Source organism: Trifolium pratense, linkage group LG3, assembly GCF_020283565.1.
Source record: "Trifolium pratense cultivar HEN17-A07 linkage group LG3, ARS_RC_1.1, whole genome shotgun sequence".
NCBI classification, from domain to species: Eukaryota; Viridiplantae; Streptophyta; class Magnoliopsida; order Fabales; family Fabaceae; genus Trifolium; species Trifolium pratense.
The window spans coordinates 8167451-8195005 of NC_060061.1; the positions used below are offsets into that span (position 1 = coordinate 8167451).

Below are 27555 nucleotides of genomic sequence, written 5' to 3' on the forward strand. Positions count from 1 at the left end.
TTTCGCAAACACAATAATTTTGAAACAAAATTCAAATGGACTATGCATTTGAAAATTATTTAAACTGTGGGAGAAAACATCTTATAATTGAGAAGGCTGCCTACTGTAGACCCAAAACAATGGTTTTGAGCCTTCCTTAAACCACATCGTGGCAGGAGCTTTGTAGCACAAGGTCTCCCTTTACACATAATTCAAATGATCATGGCTCAACAACCAGGCAGCATAAATATAAATATAAACGACAATCGATAGAAAGGACCAGATGCATTGGTTATATAATCTTTTACTAGTAAAAGGAAGGTTGAGTTGCTCATAGGCAAGCATTTTGATGATGTGTCACTCTAAAAAAATGTTTCTAATCTCTATTAAAATCTTTTACTTATTTCTTTTAACTTATTAAATTAAATCTAAAAAAAACTAAATTAGCATCATCATAATTGTATGAGTAACCAAAAAAATCATCATAATTGTATGCATCCTTTTACATTCCTCCAAATATAACTTATAAAATGAGAAAGTTTAGTGACTAATAGGTTCATTCTCACTCTTTATAACCACCACCCCACATTCTTTTTCTACTCATTTCTAAATCTTAATATTTGACATTTTCACTTAATCTTTGAGCGTATTTCTACCATGGTGCTATGTATTGATATCCAACAATATTCATTTGTACTAATGTTTAGTTTTTGTTCTTCATTTGTAGGTTGAAAGAAATAATTTTTCACTACAAATAGAATGTTAATGGATGAAAAGGTCGATATTCTCAATTACTCTTATCAAATTATATTGTTCATTTAAAAGTTATCTTTAAAATATTTTTTTTAGCATAACAATGATTGTAAGTAAACAATCTTATTTTTCTCATTTATTTATTGATATTGGTTATTCATTTGTTATCGAGAACATAGAACGATTATATTATTTTAGTCTACTTACTCCAGATCCATGTGATAGAACCAGAGGAAGAAAAATGTATTTACTAATTTATAGATTTTTTGTTTGAGTCATCATTTACTTTCTCCAAAATAACTCTTGAGTACGTATTCTTCAACTTTTAATAATGTCTTATGTTCTTTTCTTACTTTTCATGTATGCCTTCACTAATTTATTGATTTCTATGGCAGAATATTGACCAAAGTATCTATTGAGAAATTTGTAAAACAAATGGTCACTCATATAAGAATATCTTATTATCTATTGTATATTCAGTTTCACCCTTTTATTATTTATCCATTTTGTATTTCATATTCTTCATATATGTTAATCCATAATTTTTATGGTTGGATATCTATTATATTGATCGGCCAAATTATATCTTGAAAATTGATATAACATCTTCTTTTACTATTAAAAGGAAGCTTGAATTGCTCTTAGGCCTTCTTTGTGATGATGTGGCACCTCTAAGAGAATTTCTTACAAAAGAATATATCAATAATGAAAAATGAAAAATTTAATTAAAAGTGACCAACTAATATTATAAGACCTACAAATTTATATCTCGGTTATGGTTTAGAGAGAGACATAAATGATACTATGACCATCAAATTCTCATGATTGTTGGAATTCTAAAATGAAATTCTCACAAGAAGATATATCAACAAACAATTATGTATTCTTATATAATGTAATTGAGAAAAAACTGAATTGCGCCATATTGACATTTTTGCGTCCAACTTTACTAAAAACTTCTCTGATAAACAAAAAAAATAAAAAATCTTCCTTAGGAAAAAAAATTAATAATATGTAATTTTACTAAAGTTATTGTATAACTATGAATATAATTTTATATTTGATACCAGACTTTTTACAAAAGATAATTGATAAATACGAGAACAATATGTCTATTATTAGTCCATAGAAGAAAAAATAATTGAAATCGGTTATGAGATTTATTTTATGCTTAATTGCAAATAATTGGAAACACCAATTAATAGTGTGACTTTTGATTATCTGCAAAAGAAACGACACACTAAAATGAAAAGAATAAAACTCCATGTTTTATTGTGGTTTTTGCATAAAAAGTTCTAATTTCTTATGCTATAAATTAACCTTTGCATAGTTAATTTGTAAAAATATAATGCAATGATAATTAAGCATTCATTACAATTAAATCTTATGACCGTTGGAATGCTTCTCAATGTAACCATGAACCTTATATAACTAATACTCCCTCCGTCCCAAAATATAAGGGAAAATTGGTCAACTAAAGTTGATGTATCTAGTCCAAATTTTTAACCAAATACATCAACTTTCTTTGACCAATTTTCCCTTATATTTTGGGACAGAGTAGTATCTATTCACCTGTATCACATACTTTTTGTTTAGTCATGCTCTCTCATTTTTTGTATTTAAATTATTTTGTATGTGTATAGACATTTTAGCAAATTATGTCTATATATATTCTCAACAAGTAAGTCAGCCACTATATATCTTTATCTTTTTAAGTATATATATGAATGTTATTCTATTTTCAATATCCATTTTTCACCTTTTTAAGGACTGAAGTTTAAAGATTGCTTTATGGAATAAATGTGGTCATTGCAGTGTGATGATTGTGGAGCACGTCAATTTGATCGGAAGTTTTCCTTCTATTTAAACCATGGATTTGGTATGTTTTGTAAAAAAAAAAATATGTATGTCTCAACTACATTAGAAATAATTTGAATGTATATGACCTATGCAAAAGTTTAGAAGTTAAAGGTTATAATTTATTTTACGACATCTCTATAAGCGAACTTTAAATTGCTCTTATATCTCATATTTTCTTATTCTTTTTTGACCAATAATACAATGAAGAGGAGTTAAATAAGCTATTTTAATATCTATCATTTAACTATATGATATTATTATATTTATAACAATTATTATTTTTCATTTATAAAAATATTTTAATTATATATTTAATCGAACCCGTGCAACGCACGGATTTACCCCTAGTAAACCTAAAAATGACTTTTTGCTCATAGAAAGGACCAGAGGAGGTACAATATTATAAACAATACTCACTAATAACATATACTAATACTATTATAAAAATTAAGTGTCTCTTTAAATATTTTTACATATGATATTGTATTATATGTTTTACTAAAAAAAATAAAACATTTGTGCTAGTTGTAAAAAAATATTTGTAAAAAAAATAAAATAAATTTGAGCTAGTTGAAAACGATCTAGCTCCAAATTAACACGAAAACAATACCCAATAATGTAGAATTGATTGATTTTACGATCTAAAACAATATTTTAACAACTTTTGCTAGATTATTCAATCATTCTCGTGATATTGATGGTCTAAAGTAGTTTTTCAATAATTTCAACTTGAAAACTTCTTTACGCAGATGCAATAATATCGACATATATATTTAAAGGAAAATGTTAACATGTGCACCAAAGGCACATGTTAAAGAAGCAAAAGTAGAAATAATATATTGAAACATGTGCATTTAACTTCTTAAGCATTAAAATTTTTTTTAACAATAAATGCAATTTTCTATATTTAGAACCTTAACATGTGCCTTTTATGCACATGTTAACATGACCCATATTTAAAAAATTGATTAGCAATTAAAACATTTGGACAACAATCTGCAGTTTGATAAATTTAAGAATTTTAAGTGCTCACATTAAGACTTTGACAATGATATTTGCAACATTTTCAATTTAGAACAAAGATCGACAAATGACAAATCCTTATGAGAAAACAAAGTCTTAAAATAAAAGATGCACATGCTTCTTCTTCCGAGGGGCAACTACCTGGGGCCAATGCTTCTTTTTGCTCCCAATGCACCAAAGTTAGTTATTGTGACAACCAAAGTGTCATACATAAAGGCATATGGCCGCAATTCAGTGTTTCGTCCCAAACACTTGATTTTGATTGTCATTTCATCTCACCATTTGGTACACAAAAAGCTAACACTTTTTTACTTTTATTTGTAACAAAATCTGTGGTTCAAATTTGTAAAAAAACAAATAAAATATATGGTTTCAATTTAGAAGTTGTTGATACATGTGCAATTTTTTTTCAAGTTACTATGATATTGATACGAAATTTTAATCGCCGTTAGCGATGACTAATATCCGCTCTTAACCTAATTTTCTCCATATGCATAAGCCATAAATCGAACCTCTAACCACATCGTTAAGACGACCAAAACCCTCATCACTTGGACCGATTAATTATTTGTATCTAAGTCAATTCTATAACTATTTTTGAGCCATATTGTATTTTTAATCAAATTTTCTTTTCCCTTTTTTTTAGAAAAATAGTTCTCGAAATTTCCAAACTTTCCTTAAAAAAAAACAATTCCCAACAAAAAAATTGAAATAACTTTTTTTTGGAAAAAAAATTCTCGACATTATTTTTGGAAAAATAGTATTTCTTTTGAAAAAGTTTGAATTTTTTATCAAAAAAGAAAATCAGTCTGTTAAAAGTTTTTCAAAAAGATCTTATAGCTTATTTTACTAGCTTATGGTTTATTTTTCAAACGCTATTTCAAGCGGCTTATGAGCTTATAGTAGTTTTTCTTCCAATTTTACCACTACCAGTTTATTTTTAAAAATTATTAATTAAAAATATATTTTTCATGTCATTTCATACTTATAAAGTTATAAACTAGTTCAAAATTTTATCAAATACTACAAATTCAATATGTAGTTTATTTGCTATAAACTAAAAACTACTACTAGCTTATAAGCTACTCCCTCTATCCCTCGATATAAGCCCCCATTGAGCTTTTTCACGCATATTAAGAAAAATTGGTAGTGTAATAAATGTGTATTTTTTAGGTATTACGATTACTAAATTGTCCTCGGTGAATGTATTTGCTATAAGCTGCATTTTTTAGTGGCAAAGTCAGTCCCAAACCATAAGCTATTTCTCTCTTCCAAACAGACCGTAAAAACACAATGCGCACGAAGTACTAGTTAGGTAGCAAAAACCTGAACTCAAAATCAGGGTTCCCCCGCCAAGCAAATTATGGATATGAAGAAGACGGTAACTCTATTGTTTGGTCTAACTGACACCAACTTGACACTATCCTCCACAATTCGCTTAGCACTTCCTACCATTGCAACCATTGCTGTTATCACAATAGCTTTCAAAGAATTCAAATCATCCAAACGAATTATTAGCTTCTCAGGTTTTGATTCCCGGCTTTTCATTACCGATTCCGAGAAACCGATTTTGATTCCCGGTTTGCAAAATCTCGCCAATAATTGTTTCCTCAACGTCGTTTTGCAGGTTCACTTTATCGCCGCCATAGATTCATTCATTTTTTCTTGATTTTTCAATTTGTGTGTTGATGTGTTCTTTTTTTGCAGGCTCTTGCTAGTTGTGTTTGCTTTCAGAGTTTTCTTGACAATGTTATTGCTGAATATGAGACTGATGAACAACTCGTTGAAAATATGCCTCTTATATTTTCTCTGGCTTCATTATTACAAGGTTGTGACTTACTTGTGCATTGAGATAATTGTGATCAATATATGTTCTGTCGAGTTTACCGAGTTGGATCAATTTTCTGATTTGGTTTTGTTATTAACCTCATGTTTGGATAAATAAACAGTTTAATTAACCAGTTATAGCATAGGTGCTGCTTATGTATAAGCTATTTCAATAAGGAAAGATAATATAAACTCAAACTGTTTTCATATAAGTTGTTTTCATAAGATATTTTGGAGAGCTTATGGAGATAAGCTGAACACAACTTATGGAAATGTTACAAGTCGTTTCCGTAAGTTCTCCCAAATAGTCTCACAAGTCACAAGTGCATATGTCACTAGATAAGCTCAAATATGCAAAAGACTCTTAGTCAAAATCATTTATTGACTATCAATTTGGTTGTGTCAGTTAATGGTTAGAAAGTAGTTTGAAGTTGTTTTTGCTTTTCAATTTTCTGTTCTCCTGCTCTAAATGGGCACGTATGTAACTTGATTTGTGTACATTTTACTTTCTTTCGGTTGAGATCAATGAAATCTGATTCTCTCATTTTTCTCTAAAAGTTTACTACTTGATATTTGTATCAAGCACGGGTGAATCACTTTTATATTCTCTTATAAATTGTAATAGTGTAATGTTATCTGTGTGTGCAGAGCTGAGCTCAGTTAGTACCGAAAAGGTTATATTGAGTCCGACAAAGTTGATGCATGCTATGTCCAGCTACATTCCAGATTTTGATCTGACGAGCCAGCAGGTAGAGTTATGCTTCTTTTGTCATTTAGCTTGGTGTTTTAGTTCTCTTTCTGCATCGTGCTTAGTTTGTTTGATTGTTGGTTTTTATAGGATGCTGCTGAAGCGTTTGTTCACCTAATGTCCTCTTTGAGAGAAGAATCTGGAGGTTGTTATGCTCCAAAGATAAGTTCTTTAGCAGACATTTTTGCTTCTAATAATAGAATTCTTACTCCAATACAGACGGAGTGGCAAAGTGAGCCAGAAAGATGGCAGCGCCTCTTCCTTGGACCCTTTGATGGAATTCTTAATAGCAGCTTAACTTGTCAAAGCTGTTCATCCCAGGTACAGGAGAATTTCCTCAGTGCAATCTATTGAATCTAACGAACTTTTCCTTGTTAGTTAAAAATGCAGATATACTCCCTGATTCTTGTTTGTAATTAAAGACAGCCTTCATAAACAAAAACTATGCGCTCAATTATGCATCTCGCACTGACATGCATTATGTTTGAAATCATTCTATAACTGGCTATCAGGAGGACTATTGTTCAGATTGATGTTTTTATTGACGTATTTTGGTTTCTACTGTTGCATTTGGAAGTAAAAAGTTGTAGGGTAAAATTACAGTCACTTGCTAAAACATCTTGGTAGAATTAAGGTTAGTAATTTGAAAATGGCTAGCAATTATTATAAATATAGGAATCTGGCTATAGGATTAGGATGGCATGATTTTGATTTCAGAATCTGAGGAAAAATGTCTAATTTGATGTTTTATGATAGATTTAATAATGATAATGGTACAAAGTATAAATCCTAAGGTCACAACATTAGTTGACATGATGACAAGACGTATTGTTGCCTGCAGGTTACTAAAATGACTAAATTCATCTCACATAAATACTCCAAACATGCAAACCAAGTTACTAATACCCCATAGTATATTTTTTGGTTGGTCCATGTCCGTGGTCTGTGTGAGGCATGCAACATCTATGTTAATAGCTTTTCTTTTATCATGACAGGCTGCTGATTTCACAATTTCTTAATAACAATTTTGTTTTATATAATTATTTATTCTGGTTTTTAATGATTATATCTTTCTTTATTTTTAATTTGATTCTGATAATGTTTCCTTTATCAGTATATTTTTAATATCTTTTAACTTTATATTTGTTCATTTTGCAGATCTCAAATAAATTTGAAAGTTTTGATTGTTTGCCTCTTTCACCCGTGCTTAGTAATAGTTACACTATAGTAAGTTTTAAAAATTAATGTCACTTATATTGAAAGTTTCACTATGATGGTTGATGTGCCACATGCCTACTGTAACTCTATTAATTTTGACTGGTTGCAGAGAGTTGGTTGTACACTCGTGGATTGCCTGAAGCAGTTCATTGTAGCTGAACACATTGAAAACTACCACTGCAGCCACTGTTGGCATAATGCTGCAATCAAGTATCTTACCTTGATGGAAGGAAACAAGGTTATCCCCGTGTCATTCTTCTATTTATTTATTTAGATATAAATGAAGATAGCTGAGGGGTATGCAGATGTTCGTTGCTGACTCTACCAATTGACTGTTCTTGATGTTGCCAAGTTGTGAATTTTTTGCCCTTTTTACTCAGGTAGAACTCGGAAAACTTAAGAGATGTTCTGATGAAGAATTCTGTGAGTGCCGAAAAATTTATAATCTTGAAAATCTACCATGGTTAAATAGGTTTTCACGTGCTTTGAAGCAGCTAAGTATTGCTCGAAGTCCAAGGGTATGTCTAATTTGTGTTATCCGGCGTCTCTAATTTTCGCATGTATAGCTGTTCTTTTGTTGTTCAATCTCTGAACTACTGAAACATTTAATTGTCTGGTGACAGATTTTATGCATCCAGCTGAAAAGAGTTCACATGAATAATTTTGGAGAATCATTTAAACTACAGGTAATTTCTAATGTATTGAATCTTCCATTCTTTTACGGCTTCATTTTAAATGGGTTATATAAACTTGACTATTATTTTAGACCTGCATAAATTTTGTATGATTTTTTTTTAATAACAGAGTAGTATATTAATTTTCATTGAGTTTTGCTGAATTACTTTTTTGTCTTGATGATGGTGATGCAGGGCCATATTTCTTTTCCATTGACTTTGGACGTGTCCTCATTCATGACAACTAGACCAGGAGTAAATATACAGAAAGAAGATGTACAAAGTCTGCCATTAAATCTGCAGTGTAACAGAATAAACTCTTTGCCAAACCATAGCAACCTGCATTCTGAGATAAGAACGATCAGATTCAGTGGCATTTATGGAGAATCGAAAGAGCAGATCGATGCAGATGCTCTTATTGATGATGTAGTTATCTCCTCTACTAGTAGACAGGCACTTCTTAATGAATTTCCCTGTTCTAGCTCTTCAGAAAACACTCACTCAAACACACAGTCGCAATCCATTGACACGGTTGGTCAAAATTTTCTGTATATATGCATTCATTTTACATTGAACCATGAAATCCTGTATATCCTTGCATTCTTTTTGAGTTCTTACATATTGTGGTTTATACAGGTGGATGCTTCTTGTAATTCAGATTCTCAAGATACTTGTTTGTATCAACTTGTCTCTGTTGTGGAACATTTTGGAAGAGCAGGAGGAGGGCATTACACTGTTTACAGATGTGTGAGATCAGAGTCCTCAGATGTCTCTGGTGATCAACATTCAATGAGCTGGTTTTGTGTTTCAGATTCTCAAGTGCATTCTGTTTCAGTGGAAGATGTTCTTTCTGCCGAGGCTAGCTTGCTTTTCTATGAGAGAATACCAAATAGCTAAAAAAAATTGAAATTTCGTGTTGTTTTAGGAAGTTGGTTAAGGAAATGCATTGAATTTATTTTTTTGAAACAAAAAATGTATTGATTTATATGTTCCTAGTTAGGGATTGTACACAAATGTAAGGAAATTGTTCAAATTTTGATACCTTAAATTGAAAAGAGAAGGAAAAAGTTATTTCTGTAGTTAGCCATTAAAAAAATGAAAAATCTCTGCAGTTGATATTTGATCCTCACCCTGCTTAACTGTTCACGAAGGGAAAACTTATGGTCTATATCAAACTTGTTTGTTATGATGGATCTAAATATCAAGAATATTATTTTCGATTTAGATGCCAATTTTGTGTTGATAATTTTTATATTTTTATTTTTTATTTTTTTTACAATGTTTATTTCTCATTAGTTATTCTTTCCAAGTCTGGTGTTATTTTATCATAAGTATGTTGTGTGTGATATTTTTTTGAAGTTGTGTTATGTAATACTATTATACTAGTATTATGAATTGGATATATATTAGGTTAAAATATAGATACAACTTACAAGCTTTCAATGTGAGAAATGGAAGAAGACAGCCTTGGTTAGTTAAGATAGTCTTGGGTAAATATTCTGGTACTTAAGTTGAATACAGAGGCAAAATTTAATGTCATGTCATATTTTATATTAATATTAAAATAAATTTAAATTTTGAATGAATTTTGTTAATGAAGTATCGGTATCCAAGTAAATATTAAAAGTTAAGTAAAAAAAAAGAAAAGTAAATATTAAAAGAGATGAGTTTTGAATGAATGAATTTATATTAAAAGTTTCAATGTTTGTGAGATATCCACATAATTTAAATGACTTTTACTATCTCCGTGACAAAATATAAGCAACACTCATTTTTTAGGTTTATTGTATAATTAATATATATGATTTATAATAAAAAATAAATACATTATATTTTGTCACGGGTGAAGTATTTTATTATTACTACGATGTTAATCAATTTGCATCGGTGTATATAGGATATACTTGGTAACATGTGTAAGTTTATATAATTATTATATAAAAAACGAAATTTCACAATTGTGGAAATCCAAATCCAAGTATCCATTCTATGAGGAAATCCAAAAGGAAGAAGGGTGATATGGTTTTCAAAATTGACCTTGAGAAAGCCTACGATAATGTTAGCTGGGATTTCCTTCAATTCTGCTTACAAAGAAGTGGTTTCCCTCCCATAACGACCAAGCTGATTATGTTTTGTGTCTCTAGTTCCTCGTTGGCTATTCTATGGAATGGTCGTCGCCTCCCGAGTTTTACTCCTACCAGAGGATTAAGGCAAGGTGACCCACTATCACCTTACCTCTTTGTAGTGTGCATGGAATGTTTATCACAGGCTATAATAAAAGCAGTTGGTGATGGCTATTGGAAACCAGTGAGACTTTCCAAGAATGGTCCCCCTCTATCTCACTTATTCTTTGCTGATGATGTCCTCCTTTTCTCCAAGGCCACAAACTCTCAAGCTCTAAAGATTGCTACTATTCTGACTCGTTTTGCTAACTGCTCGGGATTAAAAGTCAATGTAACTAAGTCGAAGGTATTTTTCTCTCCCTCCACCCCGCAGGGAAAAATAAACACCATTGTGACCAACACAAGCATAAATCGTACTCATTCGCTGGAAAAATATCTTGGTTTCCCCATGATGCATGGCCGCTTACAGAGAAGGGACTTTGAGTTTTTAGAAGAAAAAATTAGCCAAAGACTTGCTAGCTGGCAACACAACTTGCTGAATAAGGCAGGTCGCATGACTTTGGTTAAATCAGTGTTGAACTCTATTCCAAACTACTACATGCAGGTGGCTTGGTTGCCTCAGTCTACCTGTGACTCTATTGATAGAATGGCACGTAACTTCTTATGGAAAGGAACATCCAACAAGGGCATCCACTTGGTTGGCTGGGACAAGATAACTAAACCTAAGAAGTTAGGTGGGCTCGGAATTAGGAAAGCTAGAGAGGCTAATACTTCTCTCCTGGGCAAGTTGGTTTGGAGTATGCACCAGAATTGTGACACGCTTTGGGTCCAGGTTTTGAGACACAAGTATTTGAATGATGACATGTTTCTTACTATTACTAAAAAATCTGGCTCTATTACTTGGAATGCTATCATGAAGGCTCTCTTGGCCCTCAAGGATGGTTTTCAATATCGTTTGGGCGATGGCAACTCTTCCTTTTGGTATACGAATTGGTCGGGCATTGGTAATCTAGCGAACCAAGTTATGTATGTAGACATCCACGACTTGCAAATGAGAGTTCGAGATGTTTATATTGATGGTAAATGGAACTTTAACTTGCTCTACACGACAATTCCAGTGGACGTCATGGACCACCTGAAATTGCTTCCTGTTTGCTTGAATTCTCAAGTTGTTGATCGTTATACTTGGAAAGGGAACCTAAATGGGCTTTATACTGCTAAGGACGGTTATTCCTGGCTTAACCGTTCTGCTTTTACTGACAATGCCACAAATGATATCACCTGGCATTGGGTTTGGCACATCCCAGCACCGGAGAAGATAAAGTTCTTTATTTGGACAGCTCTCCATAATGCCCTTCCAACTAAAACTATGCTTTCCCATCGAGGTTTGCTTCAGGTTAACTTGTGTCCTAGATGCAACATTGAGGAAGAGACAACCTTACACTGTTTAAGAAATTGTGAGTTCATAAAGTGTTTCTGGAAAGCTATCGGTTTTGTGGACCAGACATTCTTCCAGGGTGATAATTTGTATGGATGGCTGCGCAATGGCATAGATGGTCCCTCTAGTTTTCTGTTTCTAGCTGCAGTGTGGTGGATTTGGCGCGCGAGGAATCTCCTGTGTATGGAAAATGAAGTAACCTCTTACTTTACTCTCAGGACGAACATCGAGAACCTGACTCAACTGCTAAGAGCGTGTTTTCTTAAACCCAACATAAGTCCAACCACTACAATGGTTCGCTGGAATGCTCATGGTGGTATCGGGATGATTCTGAATGTTGATGGGAGTAGCATCGGCAATCCAGGTATCTCTGGCTTCGGAGGTTTGATTCGGAACTCTGACGGGGCGTGGGTGCACGGTTTTGCTGGAAATATAGGCTTTTCGAATATCCTTCACGCGGAATTATTGGCAGTGTATCATGGTTTAGTTTTGGCGTGGGAGCTGGACATTAAGGATTTGTGGTGCTATTCTGACTCCAAAATCGTGATTAAGCTGTTATCTAATCATGTAAATGAGTGGCACCACTATGCGGCGATTATCTATAACATTAAGGATCTTCTCACTAGAAACTGGAGGGTTAGGTTGTTGCATACTCTTCGGGAGGGGAACACTTGTGCAGATTTCTTGGCCAAGTTTGGAGCTCGCAACCCTGAAGCTTATTCTCCTATGACTGTTCCGCCGGATGGAATGAGTCTTCTCCTACTAGCTGATGCTAGTGGGACTATTTTTTCTAGATAATTTTCTTTTTGTCTTTTCCTTTTTTCTTCATCTTGTACCAAAAAAAAAAAAATCCAAGAGATCATCTTTTAGAATCTTTAATAAAAAATTGTGTTATGAAATGGAATATATATATTATAAAAAAAAAGAAAAAAAGTGTAAGGTATCATCTAAAGAAGTAATATGGAGGAAGGAAGAAAAAACATTTCCATTATGCTTAAATCCACCAAAATTTAGATTTTGTCATTTAATCTGGGCACTAATTACCCTTACGATAGATATAATGGACGTAACAACTCCACTTCTCCCCATCAATTTTACAATGTAACAGAAGAATTGGTTTCATGGTTCCACACCGCATCATGGAGAAGTAAAAAAAAAAAAGAAATATTAGATGATAAATAAAATGCACTCTATTATATTTTATTTCATTTTTGTACAACTTATTTCATGTTATATTTTTTAAAACAATATATACCAAGACTCAATTTCACGTCATTTTATTTCTTTACATCAACCCAACGTGATACATACTTTTATTTCAAGTAGGAAAAATGATATATTGTCATGTATTATTTATATCAAACATGTATATCATGTATAATTATAACTTTATACAAGATCAATATTTAAATATGACCAAAACTTTCCTATAGCATAAAATAAATTATGACACAAAATCACAAACATATTTCAATTGTGAATGGGTGGCTTCCTTCTAGCTGGAGTGTAATCCATTGAAAATACTTCATCTCCCACATTATGATCTTCTTCTTTTGGCTTAAACATATGATCTTGTGCTTCCTTATTATGAATAGTATTCATTTCATCATTACTTTTTTCTTTCAGTGTTCTTGCTGCAACATATATAGAAAAACATGTTAGAAAAATAATAAATGACAATTTTTTTAATTAATCTTTTGAATCCAATATAAGAAAAAATAATCTATGTATATAATATTAAAATACCTCTAGCTTGGGTAGAGATGAAGCATAGGAGAATAAAAACCACAAGTAAAAAACGTTTGTTTTGTGTAATTATAGCCATCTTTATCTTAAATAATTAGACTTGTGCTCTAGTTAGATTTTAATGTATCATATAAATGTTCATTTTTGAACCCTTATATAGAAAAATATTATAGCAACTTCTTCAAGCTAGCTAATGACTAGTAGCCAATTGTCACCAACTTTAATGCAACCATATGATTGTGGAATTATGAACAATAAGAGAGCAATGGTCTAAGAGTGTCAACATCATTGTCTCCTACTTGTCTGCCTAGTTAGAAAAAATAGGTATGTGCTTTTAGGGAATGACTTGAACAAGAAAAACTATGAACCATGAATGTCAACCTCTACTATACGTGTATTTGGGCCATCTCAATTTCCCAATTTTATTTTGCTTCCTTTTCAATTTTATTTAAATTTATATGTATATTTTAATAATGTTCATTGAATAATTATTTCATATATGAATATATTGTAATTGGCAAATGTTAATTCAGTCATAGTATGAAGTTGTCTCATGTTCCGGAAAGATGCGAGTCCATGTCTTGAGAGTTGAGGTTTTTTTGGGCTTTTCTAGCTCTTGTGAGTCATTGAGACCCAACTCATTAAAACTTTATTTTAAAAAAAATATCTAATATTTTTTTTCTTTTTCTGTCAAACATAATTTTACAATACATAGACGATCTCTATCGTAGATTATATAATTTATCAAACTTTCATAAGGAGTGCATTTTGCAAATACCTCTCCTTGCCATTGCCACCCTCAAGTAGCTAGGACCACTATCAAAATCATGAGAGACACTTTGGAGCTTCCCTCATATTCAATGAGAAAAATAAAAGAAACTCCTATTTTCACGATTCATTTATGTCGCATTCGGAAAATCAACAATTGAACTATTGCGTCTTTAAAATAAATAAATACAAGCTTTTTTTTCCCTCTTAACTCTTTGATTCACGAGAGAAATGAACCTTGGTAATTTGGAGTTGAGCTGATAGCTAAGTAAAGTTTGGTCAATAATCTTTCTTCTTAAGGTTCAAAATCAGGTACATACTTCAATTATATTCGACCTTAACTGAAATGTATTAATCACACGAATCAACCCACGAATCAACCCACTTGATCAAAACAAAAACAAGTTCATTTGTTACTCTTTTTATTTTCATTATTATTGCATATTATATATATAATCTTAGGAAAATTCAAAACTTTCATTATTTTCAATATATATCACATTACACACAATCCTTTAAAAAAGAAACAACATAAAAAATGTGCATGTAGATGACAATGTTAAAGGGCCTTTGATTGAGGAAATGTGTATAAGCTTGAGCTGGTTCATTAAATTTGTGCTCCTAAATATATAGACAAAATAATTCCTTTATCACGAAAAACTTGGGCAGGGCCATCTCTTAGGAATGCAAAATGTTTGAACTTTTTAAATACCTCCTTCCATTGTTGATTCACAAACATATCAGTTGACCCACTTGTCAATCCATTCACATACAAGGAAAAAAATTTACTATTTGGATTGTATCATTGCCACCTGCCACATAAATTATTTTGTCCTTCAAATATAAAAATTTAATAATGTTCTTTCATATATGCATATTTTGAGTAAATGGCAAAATTGGTTTGGCAAATTGTAAATGCCATAAAATGAGAAAAATATGCTCTCTAATTTTGTTAAACGTTTATCATTTTAGTCCCTTTATAAAAAAATTCGTTAAAAAGAATACTCAAAAGGTTAAATGTATATGTGACATCACCACATGAACGTCATATCATTGTCACGTTATAAGATCATTTTGGCCTTAGGCATACTACTGATAAGTAGACATGTCGTTCAAAATAATAATATAAGGAAATTATAGTACGTCTCTCATTCAAAATAATATATAATACAAAGAAATTATAATAACTAATACGTCTCTCTTCAATTAGAGACGTAAACATAATTCAACAAAGTTTATTATCAAACGTCTTGTGTTGCTTTCGTGTCTTTTATTATTGAACGGAGTTGCTATTCTAACAACTTACCTTGTGTTTACGAAATTTTTTTAAAAAAAACTTGCCTTGTACATAGTACACTATACAACATAATAAGATGTTTTGTTTGCTCTAATTGTTTTCTTCCCGTCGAATGAGATTGCATACGTATATGAAGATTTAATCATGGAGACAATGACATTGATGAATGAAAAAATGAATACCCGACAATGGTGAGACTAAGATCATTTTCAGATAAGACAATGTAAAATGTTTTACTTGATTGTAAGATTAAGACAATAGACAATTTTTGTATAAATCACATGGGATGAGTCCTTTGATCTTCTACTAAGTAGGCCTACTTTGTTCCTTACATATTGCGCATGAAACCAAACCTGATTTTGAGGCTTTTATTTTAATTAAAAAGGTTGTTAGCTTTATATGATATGATATGATAGATAGATAAGACATTGATAGAGAGAAAGAAATAATCATCCAAGTGGGTTAAGCCTAGATTCAACTAAGCCGACTCCATTTTTCTTTAATGGAAAATGTTAACAAGTGTTCTATAGTGCGTGTTATTTGTATTTTCTTTATATTAAAATTAGGATTAGTCTAGATGCGCTGTTTTGGATGGACAAAAAACATTTCTTCTGCTCCTAAAAACATGTAGAAAAAAAAAACAAAAATAAAATAAAAATTAAAACATATGTTTTATATCTGGAACATGTATTGAACGGATCTAAATTTTATAAAAGATTAGAGGATAAAAACAACTCTTTATTTCAATATTTGAGCCTATGGTATTTACTCCCTTAAATTGGGGTATCTTTTTAGTTTAACCTTCAATAAGTCAAGATGAAATGAATAGTTCACTCTAAGGATATGAATTTTGATGAATTTTAAATTAGTGATATGAAATCCTTGAATTTTAATTATGATCGATGGAAATTGTTCTGCCGCGAACAAAATTAGGTGATTCCAAGGGTGAGAATTGAGGTAGTTATGGTGGCGATGAAGTTCGGATACAGTGGATACATGGAAGGAAAAATATGCAAAACACGTTAACACTACGCTCAAGGCAATACGTGATCGAGGGAGAGTGAAGTGAAAAGTGGTTCAAAAGTGTATACCTTAGTGCCAAATCTTGCCTTTATATAGGAGGGAATGATTATAACCATTTGTGTCGGCCGACAACCGTTGTCATTTGGAATGATCCTTTGAGATGAATACAATGGTTTCATGAGCATAGGAGGGGTATATCCGTTGGAGATAACTATCATACCCGTTATAATTATTGGCGTACGAGGGAAGCTTCCGTGAGGGAGTTATGTTGAGTTGGATCCAGAGCGCTTGGACCTTGACCCAGTCCGGAACAAAAATCAAATAATTTATAACTTTTTATTTATTACTAGTAACAACTAACTATATATGCTCCTTCACAAAGAAAACTAACTATATATGCATGTAAAATGCAGGTAAAGTACTTTATCATTATTTCAATTATTGATGTCTTTAAAATATATGACTTTCACTTTTCTTAAAGTGAATCAATCATTTACTAAAGTCAAATTCTACCAAGGGACACATAGACTAGTTTGTGTTTGACCTAAAAATTTGAACATGAAATATTTCATCATTAGATATTGAACTCCAAAAGATATGTAAAGTTTCTGTTTGGATGACTTTACGACCATAATGATAACCCTTCATTCCTTTGCACTCTTTAATATATTGGCTTGTAAGTTGTTCAAAAAAAATAATATTGGCTTCTAAAATCTTAACCATATTGAAGTACATAATCATAGTCAAAATAATGAAAAAGGTAAAATCAATGATGTAATTACGTATCATAGGAATCTAACAACAATATCTAACTATTTTCCTTATTTCCTGGCCCCCATTTTTTATCCAACTCAATTATTCTATAATTATTGGATATATGTATTGAGTTTATAAATGAATACATTAGGTTTCAATAATGAAAGTAGCTACCTGTTTGGAATCATAAAAGAAGCTTTATTGGTATATATTATGTTATCTGTTTGCATTTATCCTACACACACCCAAAAACATAAAAATTTCATTACATCTCTTATTATTTTATTCATGTAGATACAATTGTGGCCAACAAGATTTTCTAATGAATGATACTTTAACTCCTTTTTAACATTAGTTTTAACTTAAGTCAAGTGGGTGTTAGTGTTTGATTAAGCGTTTGATTTGAAATTATTTTTTTTGTTTTATAATAGAGCTGATGATCGAATTCAGGACTTCGTGCAATTAATTTGAAAACTTGATACTATATATCACCTGTATATAGCATGAAACCAAGGATAACTTGTTAATATATTAAAACTTGTCAATTCCAATAGGAGTAAAAAAAAAAAATTCTTAATTATTTTGATATTTTTTTTTTACATGTTCTTTTCATGTATTACTTGGTAGCATAATTCGTTGTTTATGACGGTTGATGAATGAAAATAACTCAGTTGTATATTCATATATCATTTTTTTATTTACATGTTCTTTTCATGTGCTAAATATGTATTTATGAAATAGAGACAATCCTTATCTTATAAGCCGATTTTGTAGGGTTGAATTAGACTCAATACTCAATTATAAGATTTACTAATATAGTGTGATACAATAGTAGATACCTGCGTCTTCTAAGTCTGTGATTAAAGATTCGATCACGATTGATGGGTAAGAAAAAATCTATATATATATATATATATATATATATATATATAGTAAACTCAGATGCCTTGTAAAATTAGTCATTACTTTGTGAAATTAGTCTTTATAATTGAATATTTTACCATCAAACATTTAAAAGCTTCTTGTATGTGAAATTGCCTTGCCTTCAAATATTCCCAAGATGCTGAAAGTAATCCAAAATATATATGATATAAAACTTCAAAAGTCCAATCTTGATTTTTTCTCCACAAGGCAAGCTTTTATTTTAAAATTGATTATGGATGTACATATAGTCCAATCTATATGTTTGCATAAGGTAAGGTAAATATATTAAGCTTCTATTTTTGGTGACTAAAGAATATATTAAAATTAGCTCTGACAAATCCTATTTGTATATATGCTCTCATATTCTCATAACTTCAAAAACTATATATTTACAAGTGATGAGTTCTAAATATATCATTAAGCATCAACTAGACTAGTGCTTAATTTCTCCTCCACAAAAATCTATGATTTAAGTGTGGATTTCCTTATCTTGAAAGTTCAAAATATATCTATCTATATACTTTGAAGTTCATAGAGAGAATTGCAGGGCAATTAAGCACATGTGGAATGGATTGGTGCTTTTTTCTACCAAAAATTGTTCTAAGGAAAAAAAAAATACAAGGGGACTTTAATTATGAATTGGTGGATTCTTTGATGCAGGTGTGTAGTCCATTGTATCCAACAAATCATCATTTTTCTCTTGTGTTTGTGCCACTTCATGGTTTGGCTTAAACTCACTACTTTGACCCTTTTCAACTCCTTCTTTAGTGATCTCTCTCAAATTTCTAGCTGCAACATACCAAAAGAAATTTTAATATCGAAAAACCTTTAATTTATGTGAAACGAATCTGGATCCTCGACAATTGATATATAGTGTGCAACAATATTAAGAATTGTTAGATTTTTTCATAGAAAATTTCTCTTTATAAAACCTAACCATCCTTATAAGTAATTGTTGCACGGTAATATAACAGTTGTAGGGAATACAATTTAAAGTAGAACTAGGTTACCTCGAGCGATGGTTGAGATGAAGCAAAGCAACAAAAATACAATAAGAACAAGGCGTTTGCTAGGTACAATAGCCATATTTTAATTACTCAACTCTAGGAATTAATTTATGCTATGATTTTGATTTTTGAAGTTGCATAAGATATGGTCTAGTTGATGTCTTTTTATAGGGAAGGAGTTATAAGTAATTGGCAAGAGGGGTGTATTTCTGAAAGACAAGAAAAAAAATTGTTGTGATTTTAGTTTCAAATCAATGTCTCCTGTTGTGTCTTCCCATGAAAATGACAACACTTTTTGCTTCGAATACAGGATTCAAGTTAAAGAACACTTAAGGGTTCTATTCCCTCAATGTTACTTAGTTGGCTTTTTGTGTCCCTCAATATTTTTGTCACTGTGCATATAAATCAAATATATCTTCAATAAAAAATACACCCCCCTTTGACCTAAATAAAAATACACCACCCCTCCTCCCAATTAAAAGCTTTATAGTAAAAGAAGAGGGGGAGCAAATAAGCACGTTTTGAGGAGGGAGGGGGGGCTCCATTCCCTGAATAAAGGAGACTTGTAAGTGATTATGCAAAAGGGATTCAAGCAGGCACTTGACTTGACCCTTTACAATATCAACATTAAGTGAATTTCAATATTTTTTGTTTTGCGTGCAAGCCGGGTATTGTTGTCGATGTCTAAGTCAGGAATCAAACTCAGGATTTTAGTTAAGTTAAAAGAAACTCGTATCATTTCATCTATATATTCTTGGATAAGTGAATTTCAATATATTTTACGTAAAAATACTGAGAAAACATTAATGACTTTTCACTTACATAGGCAATTTATGAGACCACACACAAAGTCCAATTCTTGTGAGTATGTGATACTTAAATTTCTAATATTTATATTTTGGTGAATAAAAAGACTCTATTTCTCTCTAGTTCAAATGTCTTGTTGGATTAGTCTATAACAACAAATCCAACCATTACATGCTAAGATGTTTAAATTGAAGAGAATCTTTTGTCAAAAAAGTTGGGGAGAATTCAAATTTCACTAATATTGATAAATGAGCTTGTTTGTTAGAAAAACATTTTGAAAATGCATACTTTTTATTTTTCTTTCTATTATATATATAACTATGCACACTCGAATATATTCACCCAAAAAAATTATGCACTCATATAAAAAACATTGCTTAAGATTTTAACACCAGCTACCATTTTTAATCTCATTAAAATTAGGAGGAACATACAAAAGTAAAAGGCTTGCATGTGATATAAGAAAAATGTATGTTATGTACCAGTTCTTAAATTCAGAGATACAAAATAGAAAAAGATAAAGACCGCAGGGTTTAATAAAATATCATTAACACTACCTTGTGAAATTAAGGGTTCCAATGAGAATATATAGCAAACCTGAAATTACTAGACTAAAAACATAAAGGTCAAATGACATAAGCCAAAACTAATACTTAACACCAGTCCCTTCGAGTTTAACTCGGTTGGTAGCGACATTACATTTAATATTAATATGCAAGGAATTGAAGTTCGAACATCAGACACTCCACTTATTTACCTTAACAGTAGAATTCTAACCACTAAACTACCTTATAACAAAATATACTATTTTTGGAGACATGATTTATTAATTTCTCCATCACAATGTAAATATCTACTATAGAATTTGTAAAATTAATTTGATTTGCATATAAAACCTGATAATTGAGCATTTTGACATGACTTGATATAGAATAAATCTCTTCCATGCACATGGCTCTTCTATTCTCCAACTACATGTATATATTATAGAGTATGGTCGATATAGTATCCATATGTACACCTCTAATATTATTTAATTAGTTTATCTTATTATTACTCAATGATTCATCACAGATTACCCCTCTAATCATACCTATTTTTAATAATTTGATTATTATGCAAGAAAGGAAACGATGCATTAATGAGTGAAATAGATACACGACATTGATGGGGCTTCTTCGATCATTTTCTGATATGGATTTTAGCAATGTTTGTGTATGGAAATACCATGTGATCCCATCTAATTGTGGGACTTCTTTGTCTCTTAATTTCCCATAAACCGGACACTTAATTAATTTCTCTAATTGATGTTTCAAATTAATGACAAAGGTGATGGGAAATAAAGATTAAGTCTAAATAAATTAAGAATGCTAACGGATACCTAAGCAATTTCCATTATAAAACACATAGCATATACTAATATATAAATCACTTCAAAGGGCACAAAAAAAGGTATAAGAATTATATTAAACGTATTTTTATTTTGGGAAAGATGAGGCATCATGCCATACAATCTTCGATAAATATTCAAACACAATTTATTACGTACAATTAGTATTTTCGGTCTTTTTTTATAAGAGATGATTACTTTTTAAATTCATTGAATAATAAATGTATATATGGTTTATAAGTTGTACGTGTAATAAATTACATACACATGAATACCTTTAAATGGTTCCATAAATATGATCTAAGCAATTCACTTTTCACCGACGGTTCGATTCCCTACAACTACGATTGAGAGTGTGTTGGAATCACTTGATGACATAACTGACCCCGGACAAGATTAGACGGTCCAATGAGTCGAAGACTGGTGGTGAAAACAAAAAAAAAATCAATCAATTTTAGTAGTGATTAGTAAATCAAATTCGATTTTAATAGTACTCAACAAATCCATGATTGGTTAAAATAACAAAGTCCCTTGATTACTGGGTCTAACTGAATGAGCTAGACTCCCACAAACACAACAGAATAATGTTCGAATATCGGTTGAGAAATATATTCACACCGATTATCCAAGTCTATGATATAATTTGAAATTCAGGGTTGACCCTGTGTGTTCGGCCGTAAGGGGGAGTTTCACTGGATTGAATCGATACATTGTGTTAAGAGCAACCACGCAAGTGACTTTCACACGACATCTTCATCCAAAATCTTAAAGACATTAGTGATTAAGTTTATGGGATCTCTCACTTATATGTTGCTCAACATCAACTCTTCCACCAATATAAGACTTAACTCACACTTGACATATCTCAACACCTCCTATCAAGTGTGAGTCTCTCCGCGTCCGCGATCCATCACACTCTCTTATTGCTCCTCCAACTGGGTTTTGATACCATTGTTGGTACCATGAGGGAAAGTGTCACTGGGTTTGATCAACACATCGGGATAAAAGCAACCACACAAGTGACTTTTGACACAACATATTCACACCCAAAACCTTAAGACCTTAGATTTATGGGTCATTACACTTATATATTGTTCGACAACAATTCTTCTAATCAATGTGAAACTTAACTCCTCAACATTGTGCAAGTGCAACAAGGCCCTTAACACATGGCGTCAAAATTTGGGTTAATGTGGGTACAAACCTTTAGCACATTAGATTCTATTGATACATCCTCACTTGTTATGTAAACTCTTTGATTTGAGGTGCAATATATCCACTTCAGTCTTCAAATTATTTGAGACCGTCATGTGGAAATCTATTGAAAATCAAAAGAAAATAGCGTTTCTCATTTTTTCTTACTTAAAAATTTATTTTAAAGGAGATAAGTTGTTAGTCGTTAGATTAAGATCAAATTGTTCAAATTGCTAAATAAAAATTTATATTCAAATTTGAACCACTTAATTCAACAACTGAAAATGTGCCGAATGTGATATTTTATCGACTGCAGATCAAAAATTTGATTTCCAACCATTATAAATTAATTTTCAGGTACAATACAATTATACAATTGATCAGATTTTCAGGTACAAAGGACAGTGTCCCATCCCAAACAAAGTTGGGTGTATAAGCAACCTTTTCATTTTCACCTCAAAACCATTGTACTAGGGGGTAGAATCAGTAGAGAATGCGACATTGTCCCCAACCATTTATTGATTCATTATGCATCCCAATTTCTAGGGTAGGGGCCATAACGAAATATGTGGAATGGAATGAATGGAGGGAACCACATTGAAACCGACACATACATTCAATAGGTCCCTTGTGAGGGATTTTTAACATTGGATTTGTTTGGAAAAAACCAAAATGGCCCCATAATTTTTTGTCTCATAATGAACATATAGAGGTTTTTGGACCCTATGGGCCATCACGTGCTTCCATAAGGATTGTTTTCTTATTTTTTATTTACTGTAGTTTATTAGCATGTGGCTTGGATAGAAGATTAGGAAGAGATAATCACGATTGAGATTGGATTAATAATGGTTTTATTTGGTTTGTCAATGATGAATGAGAAGTAATCACGCTTGGTCTCTAGGATTTTGTTGGAGTAACCATCTAGGGTACATGATCACGTGATTGTGTGGTGGTCATTGATGCTATATTAGGGCTGAGATTTGATATAAGTCACGCCAATGCCACTACTTGCTTTAAACAAGTTTTGTCATTTTAATTTAAAATTCTAAAATAAAATTAACAAAATTATTAATTAAAAAAATTATCCATCATCTCTTGATAATTTAAGAGTATTTATCTAACAAACTAATGAAAACATGTTACATGAATGTGAAGTAAAAATTGGTTAAAAGTTAGTTGTGGATACTACATCTAAATTTATTTATATATCTTGTTTTTATTACTTGTTGGGTAAATACCCTCGAATTATCAAGAGATGACGTAAGTCTCACCTAATAAATAAGGGCTTGGGTGTTTACCATGCAAGTATGTCTGGATGTCAGTTGCCAAGAAGCAATTGGGTTTGTCATATAAGTACGATTCGGTTGCCAGCTACAAGAGTTTCTTTACAAATGATTGAGTTTGGTATCAAGATATTTCACTCTTATTCATATTTAAGTGTGTGAGTTTTACCACTAAATTATTAAAAAAGAAAATACAAGAATAAATAACTAGAGTTGACCGCCTCTCTCTCCCTCTCAATCTCTCTCTCTCAACTAGGCATGGCAATGGGGCGGGGTGGGGACGGGTTTTGCCCTCCCCAAACCCAAACCCATAAAGTTCGGGTTTCCCCAAACCCATCCCAAATTCGAGCGGGGATAAAAATGATAATCCCAAACCCATACCCAACGGGGATCGGGTATCCCCATCGGGTTTCGGGTATCCCCATTACGCCTCTTTTCACATGAATTTAGATTATATTTTAGTATTTTTTTATTAAAAAAAAGTTAAATGTCCAAAATTATTTTTTCTCAACAATATTTTTTTAAATAAAGAAAAAAAAATAGAGAAAATGGTTTGTTTAATACTCAAATTAAAATAAAAAATAAATATATGAACCTAATTTAAGAGATTATTTAAGCGTTTCTAATTTAAAAGAGGTGAAATCTAATTTTTAGTATAAGCGGGACGGGTTCGGGGACGGGTTCGGGGTGGGTATCAATGTACCCATTACCCGCCCCAAACCCATCTTTTGAAATCGGGGAAAACCCAAACCCGAACCCAAACCCAGTCAACTCGGGTATTCCCCGTCAAAGCGGGTATGGTTTGGGTGGGTACCCGCGGGTATGGGTTTTATTGCCATGCCTACTCTCAACCTTCCTTCTACTTGTGCTTCCTTTCTTCCCTCGTCCACTAGAGAGAATAGTTTTGCGTCACATTTTATATTATAATTATTAATATTAATTAGTAGTTTTCACATAGTTCTATTTTTCTTTTGTATTTTTTTTTTGTGATGTGCGACGTTTATTTGCATCATTGTATGTCGTCTTGGATGGATGTTATTTGGTTTTTCATCTTGTTCATATTGATTGACAGATCAACTTTGATCCACTACAAATTTAACCGATGATTTGTGTGTCAATGTTACAAATTCTAAGACATGAATATTCATATCACTTTAATATTGCTACATGTAGCCCGTAAGGGTTAGTCCATACTTAAAACAAGTTTAACCACCCCGGGATAAAAAGGCCGAAATAATTTGACTTGAAAATTCAAGGTCCAAGCTCTACATTTTTGCGGGTTTGATGGACCGACCCATACGGACTTAGGGATGGCAATGGGTAGGGTATGAGTAGGGTACTATAGTACCTATCCCCATGCCCGCAGTTTGAAAAAATACCCGTACCCATCCCCATACCCGCGTGGGTAAAAATCTTTGTTCCCGTCCCCATACCCTATGGGTATCTAAGTACCCATACCCGTACCCGTTACCCGCAGTTTTGCTAAAAATAAATCGATCGATTATAAAATATCATGTTAAAGTTCATTTCTTTGTTGACATATTCACATTGTGTTTGTATTATATTATAAATAAATATTTTTATTAAAAATGTGTAATAATTTAATAGTTGTTATATTTTTTAAAATTGGTATACATATGTTATTATATAAAAATATATACAAAATAAATAAATATATATTATGTGGGTATGGGGCAGAGTGGGTATTAAGGTACCCGTACCCGCACCCATACCCGTTCATTTTTGCGGGTAATTACACATACCCGTGCCCGTACCCAAAATGCGGGTTTTTACCCTACCCGTAATGGGTATTTTTTGCGGGTACCCACTGGGTATGAGTCAAATTGTCATTCCTACGGACTAGTCCATTTTGACAATTTAATTTGAAGTTAGTGTTGTTTTTTGTTCTTCATTAATTATTATTATTATAAACATAAAACCTTAAACCATTCTACAACTTTTAAAAACATAAAACCTTAAACCGTTATACAACTTTTAAAATTTTGTCAACAATCATCAAGAAACATATTTTTTGGAAAGTTTGATAATAAATCAAGGGATCAACACATATTATATTCTTCATGTAAACCAATTATATAGAACTTGATGGAAGCACATGTAAAATGGGCTAACATCTTACGCACAAAAAACAAAAAGAAGCAGAAGATCAAACACGACTATGTAAGTTCAGTTTACGTATCACCAAATAAATTATGAATTTTTATATCTTACACAAATTCATAATTTACTGGTGAGATAAATACATATATTGTTTTTTTCTTTTTGACTACATATATTGTTCTGGTGGACTAACTATGAAATAAATTAAAACTATAAAAGAAGTGATAATATATACATATATCGTATTATTGGGTGCTTCAAGCTTTCACCATGCATGTCTTTGTTGCCCTAAAAGACTAAAACTATAGTTTAATACATAAAAGGTGTAATAGGTTGTGAGAACAAAGTAAGAAGAAAGAAATACGTGAGAGAAAAAGTATGAGAAGAGAAAAATAGAATAAATTTGACGTAAATAAGAGAGAAAGAAATAAATTTTTAATAGTTTAACATAACTTAGTTAATTATTATACTAAATAAAACTATTGTGAAAAGAAAAAAAAAAGTGTCACTTGAAAATACAATGCATAAACCCATGTTGCATCTTAATCTCGAGGGCTTAAAAGGCAAGACCAATACATATGCAACTTCTTTCATGTTTCTTCTGGAGAGAAGAAAAATTATGCGGTCCTCACATCAATCTTGTCTCTTATCTCTGTTTGTTGTATGTGCTAAACAGAAGAAATTCCATAATTTTTCCGCTTTCTCTCGCATCAAACACTCTCTTAGCAAACTCTCCTATTCCAATTATAGTAAAATAGTTGGCTATGTAGATTACCAATCTAATACCATTTTAACTTTCAATTTACTTTTGTTCAAAAAAAAAAAATAGCTTACTTTTGTTATAAAAAAAAAAAAGAAGCTTCGATTTACTTCCATTTCAAGTTTCTCTAAAAATCGTTTTCAACTTTTCTCCATGGCTCCCTCATGCATGCACATCTGCATAAGTGATATCATCATTTTTTTTTTATTTACTTTTTTCTAATTTCTACAAAAATATACAGTTATGTTTTTCCTGTATCACTCACCAAACACTATTATTTATCATTTTTTTCATTCACTCTTGTAATTTATTTTTTAAAAAAAGTCTTAAAAGTATGTCTTATAAACCCATTAAAGTACTTTACAATTTTAATAGTCTATATTATAAATCTATTAAAATTTAAAATCTTAATTGTTAAAAAATCTTTTAAAAAAAGTCTTAAAAATTAATATATTCATGCAAAATCTTTTAAAATTCTCATGATTTTTTTTTTTTACAAAGCAACCTTTCAAAATATGAAAAGGGGTGTGATCTAACTGATCATATTGATCATGGCCGATGAAAATCCTGTTCAGTATGGTGGTGGTGAAGGGGGTGTATCTGCAAAACACTTTGACGTTCAAAGTCGGTACTTGCGCAGAGCGAGAGGTTTGAGAGAGTAAGAATAGAATACTCAATCCTTCATTCCTTTTACACGAGAGGGTATATATAGTCTTCAGCCAAAACCATTAATGTGAGGGTGAATCGTGCGACCTCGGTGTTAATATATGTTGTGATAACATCTAAAAAGTAACGATTGAAGGCAAATGTCAATCACTCTGATGTCGATCGTTACA

General features: G+C 31.5%; 2 protein-coding genes across 3 annotated transcripts; one reads left to right on the forward strand and one right to left on the reverse strand.

The window, feature by feature from the left end:
- Positions 1–4831: 4831 nt before the first annotated feature.
- Positions 4832–9211, forward strand: LOC123918306 (ubiquitin carboxyl-terminal hydrolase 27). 2 transcript variants are annotated; one of them, XM_045970314.1, is made up of 10 exons: positions 4832–5242; positions 5323–5443; positions 6091–6191; positions 6281–6511; positions 7349–7417; positions 7518–7646; positions 7789–7926; positions 8032–8094; positions 8278–8613; positions 8719–9211. In XM_045970314.1, the coding sequence occupies exons 1-10, from the start codon at positions 4979–4981 to the stop codon at positions 8977–8979; spliced, it is 1713 nt and encodes a 570-aa protein (XP_045826270.1). In that variant the 5' UTR covers positions 4832–4978; the 3' UTR covers positions 8980–9211. The 2 variants fall into 2 exon arrangements, with proteins under 2 accessions (XP_045826270.1, XP_045826269.1); XM_045970313.1 differs by having other exon boundaries at positions 4868–5242; positions 8278–9211.
- Positions 9212–18349: 9138 nt separating this feature from the next.
- Positions 18350–19356, reverse strand: LOC123916216. The gene is made up of 2 exons (XM_045967618.1): positions 19168–19356; positions 18350–18946 (listed from the first exon to the last, which is right to left on the reverse strand). Exons 1-2 carry the CDS (start codon positions 19241–19243, stop codon positions 18786–18788), a joined length of 237 nt encoding a protein of 78 aa, XP_045823574.1. The 5' UTR covers positions 19244–19356; the 3' UTR covers positions 18350–18785.
- Positions 19357–27555: the final 8199 nt, after the last annotated feature.